The sequence below is a fragment of the Cotesia glomerata genome, linkage group LG1, assembly GCF_020080835.1.
Source record: "Cotesia glomerata isolate CgM1 linkage group LG1, MPM_Cglom_v2.3, whole genome shotgun sequence".
In the NCBI taxonomy this organism is placed as follows: Eukaryota; Metazoa; Arthropoda; class Insecta; order Hymenoptera; family Braconidae; genus Cotesia; species Cotesia glomerata.
Window position 1 is genome coordinate 17,125,430 of NC_058158.1, and position 23,713 is coordinate 17,149,142.

A 23,713-nucleotide genomic window follows, 5' to 3' on the forward strand; every position below is an offset into this window, starting at 1 on the left:
AGCTTTTATGATAAACTAAAGCTTTTATGATAAACTTGGCCTCTGATTTTGAATGTAGAATTGAATTGTTGACCATTTGCATTAGTATTTCGAACTATTTCTGTTGCTCCGAACGATGTCATTTGAAAGCATGAATTGAATCTTCGAATTGACTTCAGGAACACGTTAGAATCTGGATCCGTGCCGATAAGTAAGCCGTTCAATGGTTCAGGTGGTGTTTCAATTTCAGGTAGTTGCACTTTTCCTGACGCGCAACACATCCCAGCTGGCTCATTTTTGAATTTCAGAGCATGACAATGCGGACATTCCTTGTCCATAGCACCAATTACCACTTTTGAATGAGCTTAGTATTCAATATCGGGCTCATACTGGAATGCTAGACGCAGGAATAAATCAGATATAAATGCTCGATGTACCTGTTGTCGTTGTTGGTCATTTGTTCTTCGTCTATTGACTGTGAAACGGCGTGATTGTCGTTGTTCTAATCTTCTGACTTCATTGCGTTCAGCTCGTGTATCTTCTGGCTCTTCTTGATGCAATTGCGCTATTCTGACACGTGCATCAGTATTTTGTTGCTGGATTTGTTCTTCTGTTCTTTCGGATCTGCTATTTCGCAAGTTTCGAGCTTTACTTGTACTGCGGCTCAAATCAGCCCCTTTGCGTTTTCTTGGCATTGCTCACTGTACAAAACATACATAAATAGAATTAATGAAATTATTTAATGATGAAAAATGTTAAAAGTATAATTAGGGCCAGGATTTTTGCCGCAGTTTTGAAATGATTAGTTTTAATTTATGAAATTATAACAAAAATATAAGTTTTATGGAAAAATTTTTCAAACAAATGTAAAAAATTAAATTTTATGAAAACATTGTCTCTTATAATTTTTTCATACAACCAATATTTCCATTGACATTTCAACATAAAGATTCATAATGATTGATTTTTTGGAAACTATGAAAATCTTAATTGTTCAATTACATTTTTTTAATAAAATTAAATTAAAATTACATTTTTATAAGATCAACAATATTTTCGATATAAATAAAAAAAAGTATACTTACAACACAAAATCCGTTGTTATTGGAAGCTCGTGTCACGTGTTGAGTACTTTTGAGGTTATAAAATCACTTGATTAACTAATCGTGCAAAATACACTCAAAATTGATAATTTAATTATTATTGATAAAATAGGAATGATTGAAAGTTAATTTGAGAGTTACACTGAGATAGCAAAATAATAATTGTCAACGTTACTACTACACTTGATGCATGAACAATAATGATGGCCGACAACTGTGTAGGGAGTGAGAAAGAAAGGAGACCGGCTTCGTTCTCATCCCTACTCCGTGCTGTTTACTGGGTCAGAAGTGACACCTGTAGACATCTGGCGGGGATAACTAATTAAATGACGATTGATCAGTTTTCGACCGGAGAGGAAAAATGATTAAATTACTAAAATGGCTATTAAAAAATAAGGGTTGATCGTAGAAGGGTGAAAATTGAGGATTGTATGTATTTTTGTATGTTGTATCATAAAAAAATAGAAATTAAAAATTTTGTCTATGTTGAAAATTTGTGAACCATCTTAATCGTACGCAACAAGCCAAAGACTTTTAAAACCTTAACAACGAGCTGTAACTCAAAACTAGCTGACAGACGCTCTCTCCACGGTCCGCGCCTTTTCCGGTACCTAAGTCTACAACTTTACTGAAGCTCTCTCATTGGTTAAACCGTCCCCTCCACCGTCACCTCGAACGAGCCATCTCATTGGCGCTCACATTATTCCCCCATTACCCGCAACGACAGTATATAAGTAGCAACGCAGCGGGCCTCAACCAGTCGTTCCAGTGCCTACAACTACAACAGCGAAGCAGTGACTACTCTACAACCAGCGAGCAAGGCTGGCAAAGCATAGTTAAGTACGGACAAGCAAGCGTGCAAAGCTTGCTTACTCCCAACGAGTACTTCAGTTTACTACGAACCATCTCATCGACACGGATCATCTCAACATCGGTTTAGTCTTCAACCAACATACGGATCATCTCACCATCAGTTTAGTCTTCAGTAAGCGCGCAAGGCTTACCTGCTATAGTTTTGTTGGCAACAAGCGCGCAAGGCTTGCTCTGCCTCACACCTAGACCAAATAGCACTTCTCAGCGCTACTAAACTGCTCTTCTCAGAGCAACCCAACTAGCTCTCTTTTGAGAGCGTGTGACTGTACGTCATCATTAGCCAGTTAGGGCTTTATTCAGTAGTTTGCTGACTCAAACACCAAAACTAAACCCATCAGTCTTTCTCAAGGCTTCTCAACCACACGGTCTTTCTCAAGACCACCAAAACTTTCAAGTTACGTAAGAGCTCGATCAGAGTTTTGAGAAATCCAGAAGAAAGTCTTCTCGAGACGGTCACGACAGTCTAAAAAATAAAAAAAAAAATTTAGGGGTGGACTACCCCTAACATTTAGGGGGATGAAAAATAGATGTTGGCCAATTCTCATAGATACCGGTTAAGCACAAAAAATTTCATCAAAATCGGTCAAGCCGTTTCGGAGGAGTATGGCAACGAAAACTGTGACACGAGAATTTTATATATATATATATATATATATATATATATATATATATATATATATATATATATATATATATATTAGGGCGGCGCAAAAAAAACCGACTTTTTTTTTTGAGTCTCGAGTAAAAAAATGTTAGTTTTTGATGTTTTAAGAGCTCTCTCCGAAGGACAGCTTAAAAAAAAATTTTTGAGATGTCACTTCAAATTTTTTTAAAATTCAAAAATCGTCAAAAATCGAATTTTTTTTTTTCAATTTTTTTTCTTATTACGGTATAATTTTATAGTCTGAAAAAAAATAAGTTTCTGAAAATTTCAGTTCAAAATTTGAATTTTGAAAGGTTGCTCATAATTTTTTTCTATTTATTAATGCATTAGTTTAGATTTTTTCGAGCGACCTTTTACTATTCAAATTAAAATTCCACGAATTTTTTTTTTTTTTTATTTAGTACAATAATCGATAAAAATACATCACGAGATGAACTAAAAATCAAGCACAACATAGAAAATATAATTTTTTTTTTATTTAATAATTTCATTTAATCAACTGCCAGGCGTGGATTCAAATCCCAAGCTGGTCTTAGAAACCAGCTTGGTTGAGATTTGACCTTGCCGCGGAGGTTAAGATTTTTACAAACCAAAAAGACCCCAACGTACCACTCCCAACAGTTAAAGTCAGCGATATGACTAATTAAAGAAAAAAAAAAAATTATGAGCGACCTTTTAAAATTTAAATTTTGAACTGAAACTTTCAGAAACTTATTTTTTTTTGGTCTATAAAATTATACCGTAACTTTTGTCAAAATTTCAGATTCCAATTCAGTGAAACAAAGTTCATAAAAATCATACTTAATCTGAATCCAAAAAATTTTTTTTATTTCGATAATTTGAATTTTTCATGATTTATCGTAATTTTTTTGGGTTTTTAGTTTTTTTTTTTCAAATTTTGACGGCTCGACGGGCTAATTATCATTCAGATTAAGATTCAGTGAATTGAAATACATGAAAATTATACTTGAACTGGGTTCACAAAATTTTATTCATCGCTGTGACTGCAGTTTTTCGCAATTTTTTTGGTTTTTTGGATTTTACTAAAAATTTTGCGGGTTGACGGGCAAAACTGACTTCAGATTCAGATTCAGCGTGTCAAAATACATATAGATAGGTAGGTCCGGTCAAAAGTATTAACAACTTTTTTTTTGTGTGCCGATGTTATCAGAGTTGAATATTGAGTTCAGGATTGTTATGGAATGAGTTTATTAGTTTGAAAATATTGTGTAAATTAATTACTAGCTGATGACTAAATATTTTAGTTGAATTTTTGAAGTTAAATTAATTTGTTGAGCTAAATTATTAAATTATAAGATAAGTAAAAGTCAATTAATGTGGGGGTTACGTCTGTGAAGATTGGTACGGGTTATGCGTGTAAGCTGCAGGATATCTTGGTCTACGTTGCAATCACTAGGTTGATACTTCTGTTAGCAGTGTGTTAATAACGACCCCTCGTACACTGCGGTTTTTGTGCAAGGCTGATTAGTACAGTTCTGGATAGCCGTTACTTAGGCTATTGTAAGTTAAGTAAACGATCTATTATAAACTGCGGTCTTTGTGCGGAGTAATTAGTGGTGACGCGACCTTTGATCCGATGACAATTCTTCCGCACGACAATTGATCCGAACGACAATTGATTCGTGGGCAAATGAGCTGACGACAATTGATCCGCACGACAATTAATCCGATAATTGCAGAGATTGGAGGGCGGAGCCCCCCACTTTAATGACTCGATTAATGCTTATTGTTGATATTATATTAATTAAATCGTTGGGGTCCAGGGGCAGAGCCCCGGCGGGGGTTAAATCTTGTTAAATGAGCACAAAATGATTACGAGCATTTGAGTTGGTCTATTTACAAGTAAACACACTGTAACGATGCTAAACATCGTGTGCCTCCGACCGGACTCGTAAGTGTCCGGGAGCGTAACAACACTGCCACGCAGATTATAAAAGGGCGCACAACATGTGCTCTTTGCTTCTTTGCTATTAGTGCTCCCGAATAAGTGGATTCATTTGACGTAAATTATCCTCATGCTTAATGTTTATTTCGTGAGTAGACGAGTAAATTAGTCCTGAGCCCAATAATTGCTCAGTTTAGAGTCTTAATCAGGCATATTGCCCAATTAGCGGTCTCACTGATTAGCTCTTATTATAGTAAGTGAATGATGCAAGTGGTTTACTTGGTGGTCAAGATAATTAATTTACAATTAAATAAATTAATTAATCAACGAATAAGTCGACGTTATTGCATCGTGCCATTGCCTTTTCCCTTCCAAATGGTATGAGAGAAGAGCTTCACCAGGATCTCACTACCAGTTGCCATCCAGTCCAGGTTATCAGGATCAGAACATCATACTCGAGATTTCAACTATTATTTAAGTATTGGTTTGATTTAGTTGATAGTAAGGCCAGTTCAAGGTATTTATTATCAGATTAATGCACTAGTAAGAGTCTTATCCTAGCCAGATGAACTCACATACAACTTGAAACGTCCCTGAACAAACAGTTAATCTGATCTTATCGAATAAATAATAAACTCAAATTGCATACGTATAAATTTACATCTTAAATCACGTTTCACTTACGTCTGACAAAAACCCCAACGTTTCAACTCATACAAATCTTGTTAAATGAGCATAACATGATTACGAACATTTGTATTGTTCTATTTACGAATAAACACAAACAAATCTAGTTATATGAGCACAACACGATTAGGAGCATTCGTGTTGGTCTATTTACGAGTAAACTGTAATGGAGTGATCATTACTCATTAAAAGTCTTTTTATCCGTACTCATTAAGTTATCGACAGATCACAGAGCGCTGTGATCTTAAGCCTTCATAGTCATAGTTTGAGACTAGTAAGTGAGTCCCCAAGGTGAAGTTGTCGGCGTTGTGAGAGCGGGGAGAGCAGAGAAAGAAAGAAACAAACCAACAAAATTCGGAAGATTTATTGTGACTGAACAGTCTAGCTGAACAGACACAAAAAACTTAATAAACGACTATCCAAGGTAATTATTTTATTTTGCTCGACTTCAGTGGAACGAAGCGATAAAACATTATTAATCACTGCTCGCTAAGCCTCCATGCCAGCTTGCATTAGTTAATTTTATTTTGTCATAAGTTCTCATGCCGATTTGCAGTTACAGGTAAAATATTAGCCGGGGAGTACGTGACGCGACGCGGTGACTAAAGTCCTTGCCGCCAAATCAGGTACCTCACCGAGGAGAGATTTTTGTACCAGCATCGAGAAAACAAGCTGCATCACATCGAGGGAGTGTACCATACAATTATAAAAACTCAGGTATAATTATCATGTCTAAACAATTTCTCGGTGGTGCGGCATCATCCAGGCACTCATGTTGGCTGAAGGTCATCGCCATTTCGCGTTCTGTTACAATCACTAGTCTTATAATATTATTAAGAATTTACTTTGAGAATTTACTTAGAATATTATATAGAATTTTTATATCATAAATATTCAGAATATTATTTAGAAGGTTATTTATAATTTATTTAAGAAAATATTTAGAAAATGTTTAAGAACTTATTTAAAATAAAATCCGGAATAAATTTAAGAACAGTTAAGAAAAGTCCAGAATAATAATCAGACTGAAATTAAGAATGGATTTGAGAACAAGGTACGAAAAAATTACCAAATATTTAATTAATAATACCAGGAATTATTTCAAATTATTAATTAGCACGTAGGCAGAGTTTAGGTTGATTCTACTAGGAATTATTTCAGTTTGTCAATCCACGATTTCGTCGCCACGAGAAAAATTGTATTTGGTAATTGAGTTTGAGTGAATTTTATTTAATTAATTGCGTAAAGTAAAATCATGAAAATATTTTGGTAAAGTTTTAGTAAAAATCATTGAAGTAAAATTTATTAAAATCAGTAAAATAATTTATAATATAAATTTAATTGCTCGAAATAAAATCATTTGCAGTAAAATTACTATCAGTAAAAACCAATAAAAATGTGAATCTAAATCATTTAGTCCAAAGTAGAAAATAAAAATTGTAAAAATTCGTTCGAAAAAATAATCGCCAAAAATTTGTGCGACAAAGACGCGAGAGAGTCAGTCATCTTGTCCCGCGCTAAAACTCTCGGTAGAAGACACGCAAGGTTGAGACTAAAATCTTACTGCGTTGCAGGGCAGAATATAATCCTCAGTTAAAACAAAATAAAACAAATTCTAAGTTTTCCAGCAACACAATAGAAAGTAAAATGAAATAATTTAGATAAAATAAGAGTCGGTTATTCAAAGATAAGTAAAATGGTTTAGTCAAAATAAATCGAATGAAATCAGTTGATAAATTCTTAGTTCATAAAATTAAGTTATCAATTAAGTTTTTTGTATTTTTTTACCTTTTACTATTTTAATAGTATCCAATTAGTGAATTCACACCATAGAGTTTTTTTTTGTTTTTTTACCTTTTACTAATAATATCCAATTAGTGAACTCACACCATATAGTGATGAGAAACCTCGTTTCTTCCAGGTACCGTCTGTCTTGTTTATCAACTTCACAACTGACACTAGTAACCACTAATAATACCACGTTTTTAATAAATTTTATGATAGAAACTTGGGATAACTTCAAATGAACCTCGTCCTTCAATGAGTATTCACCAAATAAAATATTTCAAACTAGTTGTCCTTAGGAAGTGAAAGTTATATACAACAATGACAGACAAACAATAAACGAGCAGCTGCTCACTATATCTGAGGCGCGCTGACCCTTCTATACCTGACTTGGAGCGCACACCTTCCAAAAGCTGTATCTCCGAAACTATTATTCGGATCGACTTGAAAATTTAGGATAATATTCTTGAGATGTTGTAGAAATTATTGAGCCAAAAAAAATCGATTTTTTGAACACACGAAACCCATGTAACCCCTTAAATAAAATAACTCATGAATTCTGATAAAATAATTTGGACTAAACTGAAAACTATCTAATAAAGTACTTAATAAATTCTGGTAAAATAAATTAGATAAAATGAATTAAATTAATTTAACAAATCAATTAGTAAGATCTCGGAAGTAAAAAATGCTTTGTTGGCAGATTATTAAGACCTCTGTCAACAGATTTTAATCTATGAGTTTAAGATACGAAGACCTCTTGTAATTAAATATTTATTGTTGTACGATTAAGACCACAACATTAAATTAATTAAAAAATTTGTTACGTTGCCAAAAATACATCAAACAAATTCTTTAAGATTTAAATAATTAAATACCAGGTTTTGACCCTTTGGGTATTCGATCGACCCCCGGTATGTCATCACAGATGAGCTTACTTGTTTTATTTTAATTATTTTGGACTTATCATTATGGGCCCCATAAATCAGCCCAAATAACTCCCTGGGTTTCTAACCACTTAGCTTCAAAAGGCGGGTAGATGTTGTAGCACGTCTTTTGGAAGTACTCCTTGGAATAGTACCCGTACCCGTATCCGGGGTGTTTGATCGGGATGACACTTCCTGGAGGGTGAACCTCGTGAACCTCTACTGGGACCAACTTCCAGGTCCTGGTTGTCCGTCCAGTAGGCAGGGCGGTTGTTGCTGGCGAAGATTGATTGACCCTGCGGACCCTGGTACGGCGGTGATTTCGGTGAGTCTTCCTCAGCGGTTCGTACTACTCTCACCCGCGGTTCGACGAGTATCTCGTCGTCGATTATACGCAGCAACGGTTTCGTAGCCCGCACTACTTCCACTGGCGGCTCAACTGGAGTTTCATCGTCGATTATCGGTAACGACAAATAAAACGGCTGGGCCAAGAGACGACGACCCTTTTGTACCGATTGACCCGATCGACGTGATCATTTTCCTCGAGGCATGAAGTAAAGGAATTCGGTGTTGGCGAAGAGATTGGAACCTGGTGGAACGCCAATTAAGCGTTCGCCCGGCAGGAGGGTTAGACTGGAGAAGACGCTGGCTAGCGCTTCTGCCAAAGGATTTCTTTATATGGGTTAGAACGGCTGTGAAGCGCTTTTCCCCATAATAAGTGTAATGGGCTATATGTTCGGTATAGTTGGTTTATTTTTATAATAGGATCTGGAGAGGTTCAAGCCTGAGGACAGAGCTCTCTGCACTAGAGATTCTCGAGATCTACTGACTTGAATTAGCTCCAGATAAGTTTTTATAAACCGTATTTCAGCCATGTTTGCAGCTCAGGTTACTCCCTGAGAGAGTCATCGAGGCCCGGGTCCCATGCTGACGCAAGATGTTTGGACTACGCGGCCGCGGCGACTCTCTGCCGATGTCTTGTAACGAGATTCCCCTTACTAAGCTGCTGATCAAGCCACCAGCGAAGCAACGGATATCCTTCAATGTGCATTTGGAGAATTAAATGAGATAACTTATTTAAAATATAATATTTATAAAATAAAAATGTGTGTGTGCAAGTCACACACGGTAGAAATGAAACTTGAATTATTTTCAATATTTATTAATTTATAACTCAGAAACTATCAACTTACGGCAAATTTTATAAGAGTAATTTTCATCTTATAATCGCCTAAAATATTGAAAAAATAATATCCGATCTCAAAAAACATTATTTCTCAAATAATTGTTTAAACACATGGCTATAAACAATAGATGACCCGGGATTTCGCAAAAATGACTGCGATATTCGGTTTCAGCGGATCAAAATACATAAAGTAATTATATTTTGTACACTGATCTAAAAATTTTATGAAAAGATAATACAGCGCCTACACTATTATCTGAAGAGTAACTCAGTCAGGTACTTCTAGTAGCTGAATGGTACTGTCTGAGACTGACGTGCAGGAGGACCCAGGTTTGAATCCCCAACATCGCAAATTGTTTTTCAACGATAATTTGACTTGAAATCACGGAAAATTAATATAAAATACATAATTTCTAATTTGCGAGTAATAAAATAAATTTTACTATTATTTTTATTTTATAAACTTTTTTATAAATTGATTCTGTTTCAATCGAACCAGATCTGAACAGACTAGATTTGATCTAATCAGATCAAATTTGATCTAGATAGATCTGGCCAAAATGCAGATCTGCTCAGATCTGATGAATTTGATCTGATTTGATCAGAGCAGATCTAAACTTTTTTTCCCGGGAAGTTGGATTAGTTTCCTCGACTGCTTGGAATTGAGAAGGGAGACGAGGTAACTTCCCGAAAACCAATCGGTACGGAGTAAAAGCTGTGCCCTTATGTTCGCTTATATTATACGAAAATGAGGCTAAGTCCAGGTACTCGTCTCAGTCTTCCTCCTCTGTTATGCATTGTTTTATATATTCCTGTAAGACATGATGCGATCTTTCGACCGACCCATTACTTTGCGGACTATATGCAGTCGTTTGATATTGTTTTATTTTATACTATCTAGCAATATTTTTAAGTAGGCTTGAAAGGAAATTTGTTCACTGATCAGTAAGAATGGCTTTGGTGGACTGAAGTAGCAAAACCATCTGTTTACCAGAGCCGTCGCTACATCGACTGCCGTTGCTTGTTCTAATGCGATTGCCATAGAGAATTCGGTTAATAAATCCTGAATAGTTAAAATATATTTCATGCCCGACGCAGACGTGTACGTAGGGTACATAATATCGAGGCCAATTTTGTTGAATCCCGCATCCGGTGTATCTGTGAGCACCATTGGTTGTTTATTTTTGACTTGAACTAGCTTTTTCAGCTGACAATCTAGACATTTTTGAATATACTCGATGATGTCCTTTTTTATATTAGGCCAGAAAAAATTTTGCCTCATTCTTTTGTAGGTTTTGGTCATACCTTTATGACCACCTACAGCGGAACCATGGTATTCTTTTAAAATCTGAGGTCTTTCCTCGTCGTCTGGAATACGAACTAAATTAATGCAAATAGTAATTTTTACTTCTGTGTAAATGCGCTAGATTGTCAACCAATTAACGTCGTCGATCTTCTCAGTTTTTGCAATACTAAATGATTCTATACCTAACTCCATCATGTTTGTATAAACATTATTCAGAGTGTCACAGATGTCATCCACGGATACGAAATCCAACGCCCTGTATTTGGGCACAGCCAAGATACAGTGCCTTTTTTTTCTTTTATATGGAATTACTGTAGATCTAAGATAAGTAACGCGTAAGTTGTCAAGAATTCGCAACATGCCGGAAAGTTCACGGCTGTTTCGTCTAGCAGTAAAAATAATTTGTTAATTTTTAAACATATTTTATTTATAAGAACATTTGTTAACTAAAACTTTTATTATTAAAAAAACTTTAACATTAGAAAATAATTTTAGGCCATTTATGGTTATAAGCCTATTTTCTTTTCTTTAAGCTATTGAATATTCTTTTAAATAGTTTTCTCTTTAGAATTTGCTGTACCTCATTTAAAGCTAAACCTTTCAGTCTAAAATTTTAAATACTATCGTAAATTTAGGGATTGAGTATCCTTGAGTCTATTTTTTATTATCTTTTTATTGCATCTGACGACGAATATTTTTTCTAATCTGTGAGAAAATTTTTCTGTCAACCATGTGCATAACAGCTGTTCTCTAACTTACTCTCTCTACCTTCAAATTATTTCTTTACGCCTACAATTTTCATCTACCAATAATTTTACACAAATAACGTTACCACACCTATCGACCCTTTCCTCATTACCTCAAAATGTAACCTCTGACTGTATCACTTCAAACAAAATTCTTTAGTCAGTCATCTACTCACAAGACAATTGCATCTATCTTTTCATCGACTATATATTGACAATCTATCTATACATCGACTATCTATCGACAATATATATATATGTATCGACAACTTATCAATTTTCTATTAATCAGTAATTAATTTAAACATATCAAAAAGTGTGTAATTTTACATTATTAAGAAGTATTTATCAATAAATCGTTAAGAGTAAAAATTTACTTTTGTGTGTTTAAAATCAACAATTTAATTGAAATATCCTCGCTTCAGTAAATTGTAGCTAGAAAATAAACAACGGCTACCTTCATCGTAAGGGTCATCTCTAATATTGACGAAAATTAAGACATTATCTGCCTGAATCGATAGCCGGTCCCGGGTCTCACGGACATTAGGCGCGATTTCACGTACTTACGGCGTGGTTGCCGCTTGATTGTTACGCAGAGGGCGTTCAGGATTTTATTCATCTGCACCAGCCTCTCCCTCCTCAGACTGACGATCGTCCTCGGAGTCCTCTGCGTCCGTTTGCAGTTCGAATTCATTGTCTACGTCTTCGTTGCTGCTACTTTCGTCAATATCCATGTTAGTCTCGCGATTATTGTTTCTATTCTCGTGATTATTCCGCTCAGTTTCCGTCAGAGGATCGTCAGACACTCCCCCGTACGTAGAATCGCCTGAAGATAACAAAGGCATGTTACGCGAGCGCGCTCTGGATTCGTCGGAGATAATTTGCGGTTGAGGCGCTGTCGACGGCCCAGGTTGGCTCGGGCTTGAAATTGCTCGTGCAGCAGGACCTGGAGCTGGTATAGCCCACTGTCGAGGTTTGAATGTAAAGCGAACCGGCGGAGTTATCTTTTTACGATTTTCGGTTTCAGAATTGCTGCTTTGCTCCGGTGTATCATTAAGCGCTCGGGCTTTCTTCCGAAGGTTGTAGGGCCTCCGAACGCGTTTTCTATTTTCCGCAAGGTCTTCGTCACTCGTTTCTTCTAGCGTGGATAAAGTTACGTCCAGGTTTTCTTTGCGAATCGGTGCTACCTGTATGGGTTCCTGGGGTCCATCGACTGGATTACGCGATAATGAGTCGACGTTAGAATTCATTCGGCCCGGTTTATATACGACCTTGTAACTATAGTCCTCCATTCTCTACCGCCACCTAACTATGCGTGAATTCGGTGAATTTACAGAATTTACCCACGTCAATGGTCAATGATCGGTTGCCAATATGAATTGACTTTCATAGATATACGGTCGAAATTTGTTCACAGCGTATACTATAGCGAGCATTTCTTTTTCAATTGTGGAGTAATTACGTTCGGCCGAGTTTAACAAACGCGAGGCGTAACACACGGGTTTATCTTTATTAATTTCACTCTGACTTAGACAAGCCCCAATGCCATAATCGCAGGCGTCCGTGGTTATTATAAATTCGCGAGAAAAGTCTGGGAATTGCAAAATGGGAGAATTAGTTAATTTACCCTTAAGGGTTTAAAATACCTCCTTCTGACTCTCACCCTATGCGAACGTAGCGTCCTTTTGTAATAAGGAGGTTAGCGGTTTACTAATTTTTGCGTAATTATTGATAAACCTCCTGAATACCCCGTGAGACCTATAAATTCCCGAACTTTCTTTACAGAATTTGGTATCGGAAATTTTTCAACGGCGTCCGTTTTTTTCGGGTCCCGTTGAACCCCGGTAGCAGATATAATATGCCCTAAATAATTTATTTCTTTACGGAATAAGTGACATTTATCTGGCTGTAGTTGCAAACCGGCCTTACGTAGACTCTCGAATAATTCCTTAATTTTCGCAATATGTTCCGCGAAAGTTTTTGAATATGTTACAATATCGTCCATATAGACGAACACTCCCCTGCCTATCATACCAGCCAAGACCTTGTTCATTAATTTTTGAAATGTCAGAGGGGCATTTTTCAGCCCAAACGGCATTCTTACAAATTCATAATGCTGGTCTGGGGTCGAAAAGGCAGTTTTGTGTATATCATCAGGGTGGATTTCAATCTGGTGAAATCCACTAGCTAAATTTAAAGTGGAGAACCAAGCGGCATCTCCGCTTGGTAACGTTAATTTCTCTCCTCGTTATTTCTAGCTGTTTTAAGGTAACTTCACGTTCTTCTAACGAAATTTCTTTTCTATTAATAATTGATTCGCGGTCATTTAATTCCGATTCCAAACTAAGAAGTCGCTGCTCGCGACATTGAGCGTGTAATCGTTTACTTAATTCGTGAAGCTGTTCTTAGGTCATCGGATCCGGTGGCGCCATGGTTAATTAACGCGACAAAATAATTAATAAAAAAAAAAATAAAATTTCTTAAGCGAAATTGAATAGTAAAAAAAAAATATTTTATTTTAAAATGATTTGCAAAATTCTAATGCTTAATTAAGAATACAATCTACCAGATTTTTTTTTTAATAATTAGTCTGAATAATAATAGCTAATTTATAAAAATTAAAATTGGAATTAAGTAATTAAAAGAAAAATCTTAATAACCGATTTATCAATTTAACTTAATTATTTTATTAAATTAAGTGTCAATTAATTACTGCTAGCTAACTCAGACGACGGATGTTATATGATATTCATTTAAATTCAATAATAATAGAAAAAATGTTATCATAATTGATAAAAAGCTTCTTCTACATCAAGCATTGGTAAAAATATTGCAAAACTAATAAATTTGTATCATTTTAAAGTGTAGCTTGAGGTTTTCCTCACGCATCTGACATAAGATCGCGTATTAACGAGTGTTGTCCGACGGACGGTGTGACTTCCAGAGTCTGACGGATAAATTTAATTAATTATTTCAATTATCATGAGAATTTGCCTCGACGAATAAAAAAATAAAATTTCAAATACACGAATATTAAATTTGCTGAAAAATATGTCGAGTTTAAAGTCTTAAAAAAAAAGGTGACTGTTTAACCGATAGAAAAAACATTCAATAGAAATTTATATGAGGAGTTGCGCCTTCGGGCTTGATCGCTCCAACTCGTGTAAATTCGTGTCACACCATGGCTGTCGCTCATGCGCGCCTTGGTTAGCGGGAGAGAAGCCGGCTCGCGTGGCCGGCGGAAAGCAGTTGTGCTTGGACGCTTGTACTAGTACGACTACTCTGAGCTATCGTTTTCTGATTCACCACATATACTACGCATTTACTATAAACCTAAAGTTATTCATTAAATATTATTAGTTTCATTAATTTCAATTACCAATTAAATTCTCGAATCATTAAATTTCATTAATAATTATTCAGTGAGTTAAATAAATCAAAATTAATAAGTGACGCCACGCGGTTATTGCGCGCCATTTTGAGAAAGGATTGCATCAGCCACGCGGCTTTAGTCAATCCATAGTTAATACGCAATACTTATAATAAATTACATTAAATTCATCGTTCGACATTTAACCATCATTCTATCAAATCAAATTTCATCAATTATTCAATTCTGACGTCAAATTATCTAATTAGTTCCTACACTAATAATTATAATCAATCAATCAGTCTCTACACTGACGTTGTACGTCAATTAATTAGTATTTCACTATTAATTGACTCTAGTTAGCTTAAAAGTTAGCGTCAATTCACGAATTCTGAATTAATACATTTTGCGTTTCTAAGAAGGTTGAGCTCACCTCGTTGTGTTGATTGCGACGGCAATTTACACATAGTCTTATTCGCACTACACGCTTTGCGTTCTTACTTGTACATTTTTTCATTCGAGGAGGTTTTTTCTCAGTGCAACTGAGTTTTCCTCCTCTGGGGATAAATAAATCTTCATTTTATTCCCCTACAAATCGACGCACAATTTATTTAATATCCTAATCCCAAATTAACTATAATTTTCAAAACAATTACGGAAACTATCCTAAGTGGATAGTTTTCGACAAAACAGTGACAGTTATTGATTTTATTGAAGTCATTAAAAATTTTTGTAGCAACCGGAATCGTAAAATACATGTGAATTTAATTTTCTATAAAATTTTTCCGTAGCAATCATTTTCATATAAAATATTGTAACGGTAGATTCCTGCTACTATGTCACCCCTTTTTTAATTTTTAAAATTTAAGGGCGCCACTAGAATTTTTGTCACGGTTTCCAGAACCGGTCCAAGCAATGAGAGATATCTAAGGGTCGAGAGAGATTATAATTAGGTTGACAAAAATAATAACAATTATTTTTAAATTTAACTCCAAATTTATTCAACTGACTTTTACAATAGCCTTGAATATTACTTCGCACACACACACTCTTATAAAATATCAAAAGTCTTAATCCTGACAGTACCCTCATATGGAGCATCTATACTGCAGTTTCTAATAAAAATGTCTTAAGGGGGGAAATACGTGTAGAGGCTTGAAAAAATTCAAAATTTTTTTTTTTCATAAATCGCTTGTAAAACTATTGAAAAATATACAGTTAAAATTTCAGGTCAAAATTATTATTCGTTCAAAAGTTACAAGCGATTTAGTAAGTGCGCTCGGTACAGCGCCCGAGAACATAATTACCTGAACGGAGCGGTCGGTTAGGGTCGAGTAGGTAGTCATTCATATACTTCCAAAACATTCTCAGCAGTGATAAAATTGAACCCGTATGGTGATGAACTGACAGTAACTAAAAGCGAATGTATAGGTCATGTGCAAAAAAGAATGGGAACGCGACTCCGGAGCGTAAAAAAAGAAAAACATTTGGGCGGAAGAGGAAAGTTGACAGAAGTTTTAATAAAAAAATTAAGCACTTACTATGGACTAGCAATTAGGAGAAATGTAAATAGCGTTGAAGACATGAAAAATGAGATATTGGCAACTTATTTCCATATGATATCAACAGATGATAATCCACAACATGACAAATGTCCAAAGGGTGTAGGTAGCTGGTGTAAGTGGAACGAAGCTAAAGCTCTGGGGACAGAACCTCCAAAACATCCGACACCTTTGCATCCTGACGTTCAAAAAGCGATTTTTCCAATTTATCAGGATTTATCCCGGGTAGATTTATTGGAGAGATGTTTAGGAGGCCATACTCAAAATGCTAATGAAAGTTTTAATTCAACTATTTGGCGTATGGCCCCTAAACATTTGCATAGTGGTTTAAAAACTATTGAAATTGCTGCATACTTGGCTGCTTGCTTATTCAATGAAGGCAGTTCAAGTATTTTATTAGTCATGAACGAGTTAGGTCTCATCGTTGGGAACAATAGCTTCAATCACGCACAACAATCCGACAGTCAGCGCGTAACCCGTCAGAATCAACGCAGCTCCTTGGACAGTAAAGAAGCCCGAAAAGCACGAAAAGAAAAGCTACAAGCTCAAAATGAAGCATATGAAGCTGAAGAAGGCTTACAATATGGTGCTGGAATAGCTGATTAATTGGTAAGTTGTTTCAATTCGTTTAATACAACTTTATATTAACCTTTTGGCACCGTGGCTTTATTTACTAGTAACAATTTATCGAAACAAAAATTTTTCATAAAAAATTTATCATACAAAAATTTCTCACATGCAAAAAATTCTCACTCAAAAATTTCTTGATTAAAAAAATTCTCACAGAGCAAAAAATTATCATTTAAAAGTTTCTCAAATATTTTATTTTCACTTTATCATTAAAAATTCATAATTAAATAAATATTAATTTTAATAATAATTAATAATACCAAATAAATTTTGACAATGAGAAATATTGCCTTTGTGAAAATATCGAACAAGAAATTATTGCTGATAATTTATGTCGCGAGAAATTATTGCATGAGAAAAAGAGACGGTCACCTTAACTTTTTCATCACTTATTTTTAAACGCGTTTTTCTCGAAACTAGTTTTTTCGAACTAGTGTACACTCTAGCTTAAAAAGTTTTTAACCAATCATCTTCAAATTTAGTATATTATTTCTTTACATAATTGTGCTGAATATGAACCTCAATCAGAAGCAATTTTTTCATTTTAACTAATTTTTTATACTAAACAATAAACAAAAAAAGGTAAAAACATGACTTACTTTCACAGCCGTCAAAAATGAAAATTTTTTTTTTTTCTTTAAAATGAGGTTCATATAGAAGATACATGTCTAAAAAAAGTTATAATTTTGATGCATTGATTTCAGATAAAAATTATGGCCTCCATGATGTACACCAGTTGCGAAGTCGGACGACAACCTACGAGATGTATCAGCTGATATCTTTACTACTTTTTAAGTTTTATTCTTGTAAATGTAAATTTTTACTCTTCAATATATGTATAAAATAACCCAAAAGTTTGAATAAATAATATTAATTTTTTATACCTTTAGATAATTGATTAAAATCTGCTCGAAAACGGCCATCTACACGTATTTCCCCCCTTAATCCTGACAATACTCTCATATGGAGCGTCTATACTGCAGTTTCTATCATAGTCCCTTATTCCTGACGGTATCCTCTTATGGAGCGTCTATACCGCAGTTTCTAACTAAATCCCGCTGTCCACCGGACCCTTAGGCTTTATGACTCTAGATCTGACCTTGGGTGGTCGCCCGGACCCCTGCCCAAGGTTCAAACCCGGACCCTCACTACGGGACTAAGGAACCTGAAGTCGACTAGGACGGAGGAGGATACCATGAAACTAGTCGACAACCTGCTAATACTAACCTCCTCGACAGCCCATGAACGAGGAGTATATAATGTAAAATATTTCCACACACACACTTTTTAATAAAACAATTTACCCAAATATCATACTATTTCTAATAACAATATTAAAATAACTCACTCAATTTTAGTTAACAATATTTCCTAATACTCGCATTTTGCAATAATTTTCCTGGGAATCAAATTCAAATTCCGGTTCTTAACTTTGACTTCGATAAATAATTAAATTCAAATTTTGATTTCATATTATTATTGTTATTAATTTATCACAGAAACTTTCTTGAAACCAAAAATTTTAGATTTATTTAAATTGAATTTAATCTGCCTGATTACTCAGCTTAGCGTCCATCTTGAATTCCAGAATAAATTTAAGATAGGAATATTACCTTGGCTAAATTTTCCAAGGTCAAAATTTTACTGTAATTTTTCTCAATAATTATTTACTGGAACTTGGAAAAATTTATTTATCGAAGTCTTGAACAATTTTAATTTAATTATAATTTTAATTCTTATAATTCTCTAAATTTAATTTACTAATTTATAATTTATTTTAAATTTCGAATATTAATTTTAATTGTAATTTTCACTTTTAACTTTTAGAATTATTTTAATCTTTAGAGATAAATTTTATTTATTAATTTAATTTTGGCTTAAATAATATTTTGCGTTGATTTTAATTTAATTATAATTTATTTTAAAATTTATTTAGCGGATTTACGTTTGCTTTTAACCATTAATTTGATTTTAAATTAATTTTAATTTTATAAATTTTATTTTAATTTTAACTTAAATTATTTAATATTTTAATTTATAAATTTAATTTCCTTTGATTTTAATTTTGAATTATTTGAATTTCGGAAATTAGCTTAATCTTAAATTTTAATTTAATTATTTTTAACCTCGATTTTATAAATTTGGTTATTAAATAAATTCAATCATAATTTTAATAAATCTAATCATTGGAAGAAGGAACCTGGCCAGTGCCTAGTATTCCCATGCAGGAAACCCCCAGAGTTGACAAAGGGGCCAGGCTTGGGCCAGTACTGGGAAACCTAACTTCGGCGTACCTGTATTGGCCCATGCGTGGGCCAGGCTGTTTAACCCAGCCTCGGCCATGCCAATGATTACCCAACCTTGGGCCAAGACTGGCTAACTCAGCCTTGGCCATTCATTGGCGACCCAAGCGTGGGCCAAGACTGGTTAACCCAGCCTGGGCCATGCCAATAATTATCCAAGCTTGTGCCAAGACTAGCTAACCTAGCCTTGGCGATTCATCGGTGACCCAAGCTTGGGCCAAGACTGGGCAACCACGCCTTGGTCGGCCCAATTATTACCCGAGCCTGGGCCAGAACTGGGTCACCCAGTCACGGCCACAATGATTACCCAAGGGTTAGCCAAGATTGGGAAACCTACACTGAAAAAAAAAATTAACTTAATTCAAGAGAAAAATTCTTGAACCAAGAAAATAACGTTGAAGAGTTTAATTCTCTTCAATCAAAACGAAAAATTCTTTAATTAAATAAAATTTACTTAAATCGAGAGAAATTTCTTAGTTTAAGAATTTTTCTACTCAAATCAAGAAGATGAAATTCTTAAAAATTATTTACTTGATTTAAGTAAATTTTTTTTTTCTTTGTAGCCATGGGCGTTGAATGGCAACCAGGACTTGAGCCAGAATTGGGTAACCTAGCCTTAGCCATTCAATGGGAAATTCAAACTTAATGATTTCAAAATAAATCATTAAGTAATAGAATTTTAAACAGTAAACATTTATTGTTTAACGAATATTTGCTAACAAATTCTAAAATTTAAAATTTATTATTTAAGCAAGACAATTGCATATCGTCAAAATTGATGTAGTCTTAAAAAAATTAAAATATAATAATTTACAGTTGAATTTTTAATATTAATAATTTTAAACATGAAAATTTATCATAAGATATTAAAAATATACAGAACGATGTACAAAATTTAAAGTTATATAATAACTTGACTCTTTCATTTTTTTTAACTATAATAAACATTTGTAAAAAATAGTTAATTTTCATCGAAAAACAATATTAAATAACATAAATTATATAAATAATAAACCGTCACACTTCGTCACTATATAGATTTAGCTTATCAGAATAATAAGATGTGCATCAACTTATCGGTCGTACGGTGTAGGGGTTAGTTATCGGTCTGGCAAGCGCGCGGCTCGGGTTCGAATCTCGGTTAGAACGGATACGATTTTCACTTTATTTCTATAATTAGCAACAGTTAGGTTCGAATTTACTTTACTTACAAAATAAAATAAAAAAATAACATTCCAATAATTCTTTTTTATCATTTTTTATCAAATGGCATGGGCCAGACTTGAAAATTAACTATGGCTCAGCCCTGGTAACCAGGCGTGGGCCAGTCCTGGTAACCAGGCTTGGCCCATCGTTATCATCCCAGACTTCAACCAGGACTGGGCCAAGCCTGGCTTACAAGCTTGGCCCAGAGTTTTACATAGTTGAGCCAAGGCTGGGCCAAGCTAGTCCCCGTGGTACTTTCCTCTATGGGTTTCCTCGAGCAGCGTAGTTTATTTCACAGAGGTTAATTTTTGATACCTGGGATTGTTATTAAATTCCTGGAGACTTCAGATGTTTTCCAATTCGTACTCAGGTCCCGGTGCAATAGCTACAACAATCTCCAGTGTGGCTGCTTCGTTTTATTTCTACGCTGCTTTCGGCTATTTTTCGGCGTTGTTATTTATCTGTAAGCACAGTACTGTTATTTATTTATTTATTTATTTATTTATTTAACAGTACATTGAACCCTACAGCAATGCCAATGATTGGGTTCCATAGAAAAAGAAATGAATATAATAATTGTTTTATTATCGTAAAGCTTAAATATAAAATTAATAGTAGTAAGTCTATGCTTTATCTGATAAATTGATCATATATTATTTGATAGGAATTAACAATTAGATAGGATGCACTAAGTCAGTGTTCAATTGAGGAACAAAGTTTTGCAAGAGAGCCAACATTATTTATCGTGTGGATGTCAAGGCTGTTATCAATTTTATAAAACAAGTTAAAAGCATACATTAAACGATGAATAGGAGCAGATGCAGCGAAGTTAGTACTCGTTAGTGGAAGTTGAAAGGGAACATTACTTCTCCAGGTCGGAGTTCTGAAAGTAATTGATTCTAGAAGTCTCGGACAATCAACCTTGCCCTGTATCAGTCGCGTCAAGAAAATAGCACTGGCATATAGTCGGCGGTCCTTTAAAGAAAGTATTTTAAATCTACGACAAAGTTCTTCCTTATCCGAGCCCGGTTTAGGGTAAATTCGGTCAATTTTCCATACTAAAAATTTAAGGAATAGTAATTATTTAATTATTATAACTGTTATAGTAATTATTTAGATTTATTTAAGCCGGCTAAATGCCTAGCAAAAATGAATACAAGTTATTAATGATGGCTATCGCTTCGTTCCACAGTAGGTTCGAAGAACAGAAATAATTACCTTGTGTCTTTAGAATTCCGTGGCTGCTTTGTCGGGTTCCATCTTCACAATGTCTTCTCTGCGTGCGACAACTTCCTTTTGTCTCGGAGCGGTCTTCTCCCCACTCTTGAAGCACTTCCACTCCAGGTCCCAGAACTTATTTTATCAAATTTTCACTGCGCGAGCATCTTAGATCACAGTGCCCTGTGATCCGTCGATAATTAACCATAGTCAGGGTGAGGGCCTTCAATAGATAATAAAGGAGCCCCGTGATAATATGTAAATTTAATTTTCACAACAAAAAATTTCGTGTGAAATATGTGAATTTAATTTTTCATAGGAAAATTCCGTGTAAAATATATAAATTTAATTTTTATAATAAAATTTCGTGAAAAATGTGTAAATTTAATTTTTACAGAAAGATTTCGTATAAAATATATATAAAAAAATTTAATTTTATAACAAAAAATTCAGTGTAAAATATGTAAATTAAAATTTTTATAACAAAATTTGGTATAAAATATATAAATTTAATTTTTATAGCAAAAATTTCATGTAAAATATGTCAATTCAATTTTCACAGAAAGATTTCATATAAAATATATAAATTCAATTTCATACGAAAAATTTCTTGTAAAATATGTACATTTTGATTTCATAGGAAGATTTGGTATGAAATATATAGATGTCAATTTTCCGTAGCAACCATTTCGTTCAAAATAAGTGAATTTTAATTTGTTATAAAAAATATTGACGAAATTATTGCTTCATAATTATTGCTTGATTTCAGAAATTATAAGCCATGCAAACTGATCGAGGATGAGATAAAATTTCCTTTTTTACCTCAGGAACACCTGTATAGAAATTAAGGAAGAAAATTAATGATTCACGAATCACTTCACTGAAATTGCCCATATTTTATTTGAAATTTTCACTAATGCAACACTGCCAACACTTTTAGTCACTTCAAAGTTTCTTAATAAAAGTGAGTAAGCTTATCTGTGATCCTGGTCACAGCACCATTGTTACGTTCCCAAAAATACGTCAAATAAATTCTTTGAGATTTAAATAATTAAATACCAGGTTTTGACACTTTGGGTATTCGATCGACCCCCGGTGTGTCGTCACAGATGAGCTTACTTGTTTTATTTTAATTATTTTGGACTCACCATTATGGGCCCCATAAATCAGCCCAAAAAACCCCATAGGTTTCTAACCACTTAGTTTCAAAAGGCGGGTAGATTTCGTAGTCCGTCTTTTGGAAGTAGTCTTTGGAATAGTACCCGTATCTGGGGTATTTGATCAGGATGACACCTCCTGGAGGGTGAACCTCGGGAACCTCTACTAGGACCAACTTCCAGGTCCTGGTTGTCCGTCCAGTAGGCAGGGTGGTTGTTGCTGGCGAAGATTGATTGACCCTGTGGACCCTGGTACGGCGGTGATTTAGGCGAGTCATCCTCGGCAGTTCGTACTACTCTCACCCGCGGTTCGACGAGTATCTCGTCGTCGATTATACGCAGCAACGGTTTCGTAGCCCGCACTACTTCCACTCGCGGCTCAACTGGAGTTACGTCGTCGATTATCGGTAACGACAAATAAAACGGCTGGGCCAAGAGACGACGACCCTTTTGTACCGATTGACCCGATCGACGTGATCGTTTAGGCCATATAATAATTTTTGTTATGTCCAGATATGGCCTGATATGAAAATTGGCCACATCAGGCCAGATCAAGCTTTATCAATTTGATATGTCTATATTAGTTCCGGTGACCCGGTCCCCTCTCAAATTATTTTCTTCTTTTGTGAATTATAATCGGCAAACTTTTGTTTGCCGGAGTCGTTACTCCGTTGACGAACTTATATACTTTCAATCTTTATTTTATATTATTAATATTTAATAAGTGAATAGTGTAAATTAAGACGTGTTTGCCCATAGGGCCATTAAACTGAATATAAACTTAAAAACCCGAATCGAAGTGTTTCATCATTCATAAGATGAAAACCTTCAACCTTCAACCTCCAGTCCAGCAGAAGGAAAGAAGCAGCCAAGCAGCGGAAGAGAAACGTCCAATCCAAGCCGAGTCACCGTTGGAGTCAAAATTCGTAATAGTAAGTGGAGGCTATTTTATTATTTCCGAGGTAGATTGTCTTATTCAAGAGGCCCTCTCTGGGGTTTTCCCCTTCGCGGACCCCAAGATCTTATTTTTCGGACATAACAATACATACTGACATACAGACATACAGACACCATCGCGGGAGTAGTCAGGGAAGCTTCCTAGAACC

The 23,713-nt window shown here is 34.8% G+C and overlaps 1 protein-coding gene across 2 annotated transcripts in view; it reads right to left on the reverse strand.

Moving 5' to 3' along the window:
• The window catches only part of LOC123259984, a 46,833-nt gene that overhangs the window by 21,283 nt on the left and 1,837 nt on the right, over window positions 1–23,713 (reverse strand). The window contains exon 3 of one of the 2 annotated variants that reach the window (XM_044720858.1): window positions 20,550–20,693. The exons of the other annotated variant lie outside the window; for it this stretch is intronic. Coding sequence (XP_044576793.1) covers window positions 20,670–20,693 — 24 coding nt within the window. The 3' untranslated portion in view covers window positions 20,550–20,669. Of the gene's footprint in view, window positions 1–20,549; window positions 20,694–23,713 lie in introns of those variants that run through there. 2 annotated transcript variants of the gene reach the window in all.